Below are 10,138 nucleotides of genomic sequence, written 5' to 3'. Positions count from 1 at the left end.
GGCTACAAAAAGAAGTCTGTTTTCATAGGAATCTAGGAAAAAAATGTATATTAATCCCAATTGATTTAGTAGCTCTGTAACTATTTTAATAATGAGTTAATGGCCTCAATCACTAGTTTTAAGTCTTCTTCGGGATGCTTTAATGACAGGACATAGGCTTAGCAATGCTAAGCATGGCACTGTGTACATAGAAATAGACCTTATTATAGTATTTTCATTGGGTTTTGTCTTAAACTCCCCTAAAAGTGTCTTGTTCAGCGTTATGTCAACATAGCTAGCTACCTCTAGCGTTAGATAGTAACTTAAGGGAAAGTTTTCAGATTTTCTGTAAACTTTCTGGGCCATACATGCATATGAATGGCAGCAGTCCCAGGCGGTCTGAAGTGACCCACCGGTAAATCTCCACTGGATGACTCGCTTCCAAAGAGTTGAAAATCAGCAACTTTCCTTTTTTAGCATTTAGCTTAGCACAAAAGTCATTACAACTTGTTGCAAAAAATCAAGATGGTGTCACCTGAATCGCCAAAATGTATGCTCCAATAACCAGTCCTCAAACCAATGGGTCCACTATTCTTAAAGTCAGTCTATGGTTCAGATGCCCAAATTGTTTTGGCCGCAGACCATGTTTTCATGAATGTCACAATGAAACAAGACAAGACAGTCAGTGAGACAAAATAAGTATCTTCTCCTTACCACTCCACATGAGCAAATACTGCTTAACATGCAGCATTGTGAGTAATGAGATCTAGAGCCAACCAAAGTCCATCTGCATGCCAGATCTGAGTGTTGATTGTGTTTTAGCAGATAACACCCTGTCCAGCATTGTGACTGCATCTCACTGATATGAACTGTCAGTGTTGCCTGTCTTGTTAAAGATTCAAATGGCTGAGTGGGGAGTCTGGAGACGGGAGGTGGGAGGGCTGGGAAAGGTCCTAATGTTAAGCTGCTTGGATCACTCTGAGGGTCCTGTCTCTGTTTGCAATTGATGCTTTTCCTGTTTTTGTAGAGCTTCATGTTACAGTCGCTATAAAACAGAATGTCAACAAGACATTAACGCCAACAAGCCGTCCTAGTGCCTGACGTGTGAATTGGCTGCATTTATATAGTCTTAGCGACTTATTTTTCTAGTCTTAGTGACTACTTAAAGCCCCTTTACATAGTACAGGAGCCATTCACACACATTGCCACACCAATTGGTTCAGTGTCTTTCCCAAGGACACTTTGACTAAGGACTGCAGGGCCAGGGATCGAACCACTAACCTTCAGGCGGTGGCAGGTGACCATTTGACCAAATGAGCCCCAGCCGCCCCTAACTTGTTGGGTATTGTTGATTTTACTGTGGTTAGTCCACATAGCATTCTGGGATAGAAGGAAAACGGGCTCTGGTCTATTTGCATTTATTTATACCAATCACAAGAGCACCGGACGCAATAACAAAATAGCCTCGGGAAGGAACTCGTTTTGGTTGAACATGTGCTCGCTCAAAAGTAGTTTTAGTTGCACAAGACAAAACTCAGATTCAACAGATTGTCTAGTTAGCTGTCTGGATTCACCCTGCAGATATCTGAGGAGCTGAAGAACCATAGTCCTCATAAATGGACCACAGTTGTATGTCAACACAAAGAAAGCGGAAGTTGAGGGACATCTGGTGGCACAGAAGCAATCCCCTAATTGAATCGCTGCTGATTTAGGCTAGATTATGTGGCTTTGGATCCTAACCACATGGGTAAAGACCACAAACTTCCCCTTGAATTCACCTCACATGTCCGGGACTCTTGCATTTACATTCCCATAAGTCAATGCAAGTACAAAATTCACTCCCTAATCCAAACCTAAACAGTGTTAGATGGTCTGACAACGGCTCCACTCTCTCCAGCTCATTCATACTCTCCTAAAGAGGCATTCCTCAGTCATTTTACATCTCGTGAGGATTAACCTACTATAATGTCATCCCTGGCCCTGTAGAAACCTTCCGAAGTCTGGTCACATCAGCATCTGAGAAAATGAAACCTCAGAGCCAAATACATTCATTTCAATGGAATTCCTGTTGTTATTGGATTGGTTCACCAAGGCTAAGTAAATCCATGGGAATCATTTTTTTCAAGTTCAACGCACACATTTACACTTCTGACCAAAACCAGACTGTCTCTACAGTTCTAGTCTTAATGGGAACGGAGAGCTAAAAGGTTAGAAATAGTGTGCGATAAACAAACAAAAAAGAAAAATTGAAAGAGAAAACATGTGCTATTTTTCTTTTGAAAGTGTACGTAGTCTTGCTTTAAGTCCTAATGATGTCATAGGAGTTATTTCGACTTGGGTTTTTAAACTACAGAGTTTTTTTTTTTAATGAAAAGCCAGCATTACCACCTGTATTTACCAGACAGGGAAGGTCTATCCAAAAAAATGTTAAGTTGCATTATGTAGGATCCAGTTGACCCATTTATCAGGGACTAATAGACAGGATACCTCAGCCTCTGCTGCTTAGGTTTTGGCCATCATATTTAAAATCTGTCTCTTCTGAGTTCCCTTATATGTAAATGTAATGTAAAAGAAATACTGACATACCTCTTTTTCATTGTTTGTGACAAACTGGGGGGACCAATAAGCTTGAGTGTGAAAAAAAAAACATTTCAAGGAAAATGAAATATGCTTTCTGTCTGCTTACTCCACACTGCGCAAGCATTAAAAGACAATCCTAGGTCATGAACGTCAAATATCTCATGTAAGTAACCTTTCCGTAACCTGGCACAATTTCATCCTGCCTTTCACAAAACCCACAGCTAGGAATGTGATGCGTCATGTAACAAGTGGCTTTAAATCACAGCTGGGAATGTCCGTTACATCCATTCACAGCTTGTTCTTCTTCTAATCTTAATAATGACAGGGTCCTTAGCAGCCACACATATTCAGAGAAAGAACGGAGAAGAAGAAGGCGTTCTGTTGAAAACATGAGAGGATAACATTTGGCTGCCGTCCAGCATAGTCCACAGGGTAAACAGCTCCAAAATACTCCCTAACTGCCTGAAACAGTGGAGTATGTGATAAATGGGTGAAAGTGCACTTTTAAGCACTGGTATATTTTACATTGCTGTAACATTACAGAAAGAAGAGCATGTTTGAGCAGTTTAAAAAAATCCCCCCTGTAAATACACCATCACGGATGATGACAGAAAACCAGATTTTGTCAAATGTATTGTGTATCTGGCTATGTGTATTCAATATTTAGACTGCAAGTGTTTTCCAAGACAATAAGAGGCAGATTCATCATCAAAATTAAGATTCAGAAGGAATGGTAGGAGACGGAGGGAAGAGAAATACACAGACATGTTACAGTTGTTAAGAAGAAAATGACCAAAAATGAAAGGAGCAAGAAGAAGACAAAGACATCCCAGCAAACATCTCATTAAGTTTCTGAACAACAAAAGTCCCCAGCAGATATCTCCACATACATTTAGGCATGTCCTTACCTGATCTGCTAACATCTGGCGCTTTTCTTCTTCCCTACCTGTGTGCTCTCCTCTGCTTTCAACTGCAACTCCCTCATTGACAGAATTCTGCTCCCTCCTCAGTGACAAACTCCACCCACAAGAGAGTGAGATGAGTAGGGAGGGGGACGGAGGGAGGGAGGGAGGGACAGAGGCTGAGGACGCCTTCCTTCTCCAGTAATCGGAGCAGAAAACCCAAAGACAACAGCGGACTCTGAGATCAAAGTCTTGTCCAAAGTGTCTGGTGGTTCAAGGAGCGGCTTTGTCATTATTGGACGGAAAGAGGCAAAGATAAAAGGAATAACAGTGGACTAATGTAAGGAAAACACCGAAGGAGAGAAAAGGGACCTCATGTAGGCTAAAAGGATATCCTGTAAAGCCACAGACAGACTAAGAGGAAAAAGTAGAGTAGTACCAGAAAACGAAAAAAGACAAAGATTTTGGGAAATCCAATCCAAATCATTGTCTTCAACTTCAACAACTATAGTTGCTTGTATTGGATTTTCCTTATATCTTCTGGAACTTTTTAAAGCTAAACTAACCAATAGTCTTATAAAATGATTATACTGTTCTGTCAGAGGTCAAACCTAGAAAGAATTATCATCAACTCTGCAAGTCCTGATTTTAGCTTCTTAGCATTTATTTTGCACTTGAAATACAGAAACCATATAATACCCTTTCGAACCATAATTAGTTTTTATCCCAAAATGTAACTATTCTATATTTACCTTACCCTCAAGATGTTACAATTCTTTTCAAATATTACTATGTTCTTGTCATGTTACATTTTCTGACTGTGAAGTTACAACCTTATTCTCAAAATATCACGACATCTCAAAATATTACGAATATTTCCTTGTAGTGGCCTTGTGTTGGAAATTGGTATTCAATAGAACTTTGTGCATCTTTTTGAACGATCCAAGATGAAGAAAAACATATGTGAACCCACGTGAACATGTATGACACATGAATTTGAGACTGAATGGTTAACAGTTAATTTATGCATGCAATCGTTCAGACACTTCTGAAAAGAACAAACACAGATGCATCCACTCCTGAAAATTATAGGGCTATTTTCATAATGCCTTTAATAACTGCTATGGGGACTGGACACAACGTTTAACATAAATTGCAATCTGGTTTCGATCAGAAGCATTCCACTGAAACTGCTTTAGTCAAAGTGTCTATATCATGTCTGGATCTAAGCGCATGTTGTTAACATACAAAAATCTTAACTTGGATTTAACTAGTGGAATGTACAAACACAATCAATCCAATAAACAGAACATATAACGCAATATTATACTGGTTAAAGGCTTAAGCAGTGGGTGGGTGTCTCTGTGAGCTCCATGAACGGGTTCTCCTATCTCTTGGATAGCAGTTTTTCTGTGAAACTTGGGGTTAGCATAAACAATGCAAATAAAATAGGACCCAACACGGAACCCTGAGTGACACCACAACACAGAACCCTGAGTGACTTCCCCTGACCACACATTGGTGAATCAAGGATGGAACTGACCCTATGCTACGGTCTACATGTCAAAACAAGATCTTAAAAGGAATTTTGAACTCGATAGTAAGCCAATGTAACAAGGATTGATGGGAGTCATCCTGCTGGACCTTGGTCAACAGCCTTGCAGCAGTATTCTGGGGTTAGCATATACAATGCAAATAAAAAAGGACCCAACACAGAACCCTGATCAACACCAAAAGACCTTTCATGCGGTGTCAATCAGGGTTCTATTTCATTTGCATTAAATATGCTAACCCCAGAATGCTGCTGCAAGGCTGTTGACCAGGTCCAGCAGGACGACTCCCATCACTCCAATTTTATCCTTGTTACATTGTCTCACTATCGAGTTCAAAATTCCTTTTAAGATTCTTGTTTTGACATGTCTTCTCCATCCTTGTATCACTTCTGACCATGGGTCATCTGTCCAGGGCTTTATGGTTGACCCTTGCAATCGACTAAAGACAAAAGAAAACAATGCCTTTAAAGTGGTGGCTCCGACATTGTGGAACGCCCTTTCTGTTTTTATATGTTGTGGAGTCTCTGTTGACACTTTTAAAAAGCAGCTGAACACTTGCCTTGTCTCATGTTTTACTATTGTCAAGCACTATGTGACTTTGTTCTAAAGGGGGCTATATTCGGAATTATCAAACACGGGACATGATGTTAAACTGTCCATTGTGCCAAAAGATGGTATGCACATGATATAAATAAAATTATTATTTTCATTATTGATATTTTTGTTCAATGTGCATGTCTAACATTTTCTTCAAGTCAAAGTGGAGACTTTCCAGTCAGTGCATCAGCCCGGCGGCTGCTTGTTGTGGTGAGTGTTTGAAAAGAAAGTAACATTCCTCGGCTTCAGAATGAGGCTGCTTTACTAAGTCCTGACGGCCCCTGTTGTTCCTGCATACCCATTAGCGCACAGACTGTTACAGTAGTCTTCCAGGTGAACATTTCAGTTCAGACAGAAGTGGATATACAAGAGCACATCCGAGTGCTTGGAAATCATTTAGACTCAGGATGTTCCGAGGAGTCTGTTTGGGATTTTTTGATAAAGCGCTGGTCTTGCTCCTGCTGTGCTCAGTCACAGGCTTGCAGCTGATGGATCACCCCAGAGATGCAGAGGATGACCAGGAGCGCAACAAAGCCATTTTGGAAATGCTTCATATCAATAAAGTGTCTGCGAGCCATCAGGCTAAGCCACATCCGTACATGAGGGGGATCTATTACCGTTTGGGCTCACTGGAGGCCCAAGACTTTGGGAGTTCAGATGGAATGCTGGTGCAGAGTTTTCGTAGTGTCGCTGGTAAGGATTTCAAATGAATTGCCATTTTGAATTGCCCTTCTGAATGTATTAATTTGACTACATAACTATTTTGAAATCTAATTTACCAAATTATGTTTTAATTGTCTTGTTTAATTGCTTGAAAAGAATAAAAGAAATGCTACAGTATGTAGTTGACCTTGGCAGTGATCCATTGATGATGTCTTTGAGTTGGATTTTGTTTTGGAGCAAAACACCTGCTGTGACTCACAGCTTGGGTTTTAGCCAGACGTGCAACATGCTTGAATCCTAAAAAGACAGAGTACTGTAGAAAATGTTGTCCAGTTGGGGACAGCAAAACAAAGTGTTGACATATTATCAGAGGTGGGTAGAGTAGCCAAAAATTGTACTCAAGTAAAAGTACTGTTACTTCAGAATAATTTGACTCAAGTAAAAGTAAAAGTAGTCATCCAAATAATTACTAGAGTAAGAGTAAAAAAGTACTTGATGAAAAAACTACTCAAGTAGTGAGTAACTGTTGAGTAACGTCTGATTTATTTCTTAACACAAGCATCAATCAGACAGACAGAAATACAAAATAATCATATTTAGGCAAATTATAGTTCATCCAATCAATAAAATAAATTAAAATGAATTTATTAATTACAAATTAGCTGACTTGAGAGACTTGTCACATCAAATTTGGATGGATACTGCATTTGTAAAACATACTGTATGTAACCTAAAAGACAAACATCACCTCTCCACAGCAAAAACTAAAACTACCGCTACGTCTCCTCAGCTTAGTTGTTGATTTTTTGAACGCTCCCATGTCCGTTTGTTTTGGTCGACACAGAAGACGCCGCATAACGGAGCTGCTGTTTCGCACTTTTCCTAAGGTAACCATGCTTTCACTATGAGGCCGAGGGGGGGGGGGGTCCTCCTGGTCTGCGTTGCATTGGCGACTTTTGATTCTGCGTCTTTGCTTTGCTACGACTGTAAAGCGAACCTCTTTATATGTCTATGGGCTAACCTGTCCCGCTGCTGAAACAAGTGTGGTCACGTGACTGCACAACGACGTGTGATTGGTTAAGCAGAGTCACGTGGTAGAGCCTTCAGCGGAAGACTCGTAGTAACGAGTAACAAGCTCATTGTAGCCTAATGTAGCGGAGTAAGAGTACAGTTTATTTTTCACTAATCTACTCAAGTAAAAGTAAAAGTATTGTGATTTAAAACTACTCCTAGAAGTACAATTTTTTCAAAAACTTACTCAAGTAAATGTAACGGAGTAAATGTAACTCGTTACTACCCACCTCTGCATATTATTGACATGTTATCAATATGCTAAAAGCAGCTAAAAAGGTGTACAGTGGGTTTATCCGGGCTGTTTCACTGAAAACAGCTGCTGTTGGAAATGGCAAAACAACAGCTACAGAGCTGGGGCTTAAAGAGAAAATAAAGTTGGTTTTGAACATTAATGCATGTAAAAATGCTTGAGTAGGAAAGCAAAATATGTTTTGAAAATGAGTACAATAGGTCTCCTTTAAAACAGCTGCTGTTTAATGAGTGGGGACTACCAGACGCAGTCCAGAGCACATACCAGGACCGTCACTGATGACATCCATGGATCATTGAGTCTGTGCTGATTTCATTTGCCAAACAGCAGAAGCAGCTGTACCCAAAACTACGGATAATTCCTTTCACACCCAAAATAATGGATTGGCAGAACCACCAGGAATGACATTTACAAACGCACTGAAGCCTACAAATTAGGAAGGAAGTCTGTAACATTGACAATTATAAAGCAGCAGCCTACAATGTGAGAAGAGCAGTAAAGGAGGGTAAAAGGGACTACAGGAAGAAAATGGTACTACAATTCTAGGAAGGAAGCATCTGGCAAGGTCTAAGAACTATGGCCGATGACGAGCCCATCCCTCCTCCTTTCTTCAAGCGCTAATGTAAAGAACTTTCATGCTTGCTTCGAGGCCATCGGCAGCCAACACGTAGAAACAGCTAAAACAGAGGTTAATGGATGGGTGGCATGACTGACAGCTGAAGTCACGAAGACCCACAAGATCTTGCGAATTCACGTAGAATAGAACCAAAAAAACAACAACAGTTTGTTTCCATCCAGAGGAGTAGAGGGGGAACCACTCTGTGCTGTGTTTTCAAGGTGTGGTGCAGGGAGATATGATCCACCATGAGCCCGCTCTATTTTTTTAAAATGAACTGGATCTTTTACTTTGTTTCTGTGCTCGACCTCCTGTCCTGCACTAGTTGCTGCGAAGCTGTCCGGCCTCCGGCAAAGATAGGAGCTCTGCGTATCTGCTCCGGAGGGCTGGAGATCGCCGGAGCTGGGACACAGTCCGTGGAAGCAGCCGTTACGCTTCCGGTGAAAATTGGGGGTTTGGGTGACGTCAGTGGCCGTTTTAAGCATGTGAACACAGGAAAGCAGCAGGGCCAGAAGGTATCAGTGGTAGGGTCCTGAAACTGTGTGCTGACCAACTAGTACTGGTATTCACAATAATACTTTAATAGCCTGTCACTGCATATTGACTCAGTGGTGAGAAAGCCAAGGCAGAGATTGTTCCACCTCCGATGCCTAAGGAAATTCTAATACTGTATCAATTAGAGTGTTTTGTCAGGGAACATCACTGAGTTATCTAAAGACACTTTACAGATAGAGTAAGTGTAGACCATATTCTATAATTCACAAAGACCCAACTATTGCAATTATTCCCCCAAGAGCTTTAGTGCGACATTGGCAAGGATAACTTCCTTTTAGAGCAAAACCTTAAAAAGACCCAGGTCTTGGTAGGCGGCACCAAACAGAACCGCGGGGCCCGGGAGACAGCGGTTGGTTCTGAACAAACACATGGCTTCGCCCTACTCAGCCAAAAGGATTAATTACATATTAATAGTTATATAGTTAAGGAGCAAAATCACACACAGTAATTTGTACTGCATTCTTAACTTTCCTTTTCTTTTCATTCTTTGGATGACCCAGGTCCTCCAGGATGGATCTGGTTCAATGTCAGCAGCCTGAGCCCCTCCATGCTGGTTGCCGAGCTGGTTCTGTTCAGGAAAACCCTGCACCCCCGTCCCATCAGTGTGACTGTCACCCTGCACAGTGTCACAGCTTCCCAGGGAGCTCTGAAGGAAAGGCCTGCCCTCGAGGAGAGACCGCTGACCCTGGACCAGCGCTCCCCATCTGGATATGATGTGTTTGATGTGTCAGCTGTTCTGCCTGTGAAGCCTCTGGAGGTGGTGGGCTTTCAGCTGCGCTACACAGACGAGAGTGGGAGTCTGGTCCTTCATGAAGCCCTGACACAGACTTTTTACTGTCTGAACAGAGGCTCCCTGAGAGAACCCTTACTGGTGCTTTACCAGTCACATTCTCTCCACATCTAACTCTTTGACCATGTGTGAACTGTAACCAATATGGTGTTTTGTTTGCTAAACCTTTCAGCACAAAATTGCCATGGGGGTGATGACAATATATGCACGGCATGGTTCCTACGCAAAAACCACATTCTGATTTACAACACCATGCGGCGCACACCTGTACAGACTCTTCTTGTTATAAACAAGGACAAGCATTATCTCATGCGGTCGTGCACGAGCCTCATGCTCCTCCCAAGGCCATCCCATATTCTTTCTAAAAAGATCCATATCCATCGATCAATGAATATTCCAGCCTTGTAAAGGAGCCCTTGATGGTCGGATTGACGGAAAAATGGGGGGGGAAACACGATTCAGTGATTGTGAGATCTTGGTGCTCTTGAAAAATCTGCCATGCTGTTGATTGGTTACAAGACACAGGCCATCGGGAACTGTAAGGCTATTTATTTATTTATTGTCCCAAAAGTTCCATAA

At 41.5% G+C, this 10,138-nt stretch overlaps 2 protein-coding genes across 3 annotated transcripts in view; one reads left to right on the top strand and one right to left on the bottom strand.

The window, feature by feature from the left end:
* The window catches only part of frem1a (Fras1 related extracellular matrix 1a), a 37,847-nt gene extending 34,284 nt beyond the window's left edge, over window positions 1–3,563 (bottom strand). For both annotated transcript variants that reach the window (XM_034856416.1, XM_034856415.1), the window contains exon 1: window positions 3,468–3,563. The gene's annotated coding sequence lies outside the window, so the exon portion shown is untranslated. The remainder of the gene's footprint in view (window positions 1–3,467) is intronic.
* A 2,407-nt stretch (window positions 3,564–5,970) lies between these two features.
* LOC117934649 lies at window positions 5,971–9,702 on the top strand. Its single transcript, XM_034856494.1, has 2 exons — window positions 5,971–6,304; window positions 9,270–9,702. Exons 1-2 carry the CDS (start codon window positions 6,019–6,021, stop codon window positions 9,671–9,673), a joined length of 690 nt encoding a protein of 229 aa, XP_034712385.1. The 5' UTR covers window positions 5,971–6,018; the 3' UTR covers window positions 9,674–9,702.
* The last annotated feature ends 436 nt before the right edge of the window (window positions 9,703–10,138 follow it).

This window comes from Etheostoma cragini, chromosome 19 (genome assembly GCF_013103735.1).
Source record: "Etheostoma cragini isolate CJK2018 chromosome 19, CSU_Ecrag_1.0, whole genome shotgun sequence".
NCBI lineage: Eukaryota > Metazoa > Chordata > Actinopteri > Perciformes > Percidae > Etheostoma > Etheostoma cragini.
This window is presented reverse-complemented; position numbering and strand designations above follow the sequence as displayed.

Coding starts and splice junctions, on each gene's coding strand:
- LOC117934649 (XM_034856494.1), top strand. CDS start 6,019: ATGTTCCGAGGAGTCTGTTTGGGATTTTTTGATAAAGCGCTGGTCTTG. Junction 6,305..9,269: donor GAGTTTTCGTAGTGTCGCTG/GTAAGGATTTCA, acceptor TGGATGACCCAG/GTCCTCCAGGATGGATCTGG.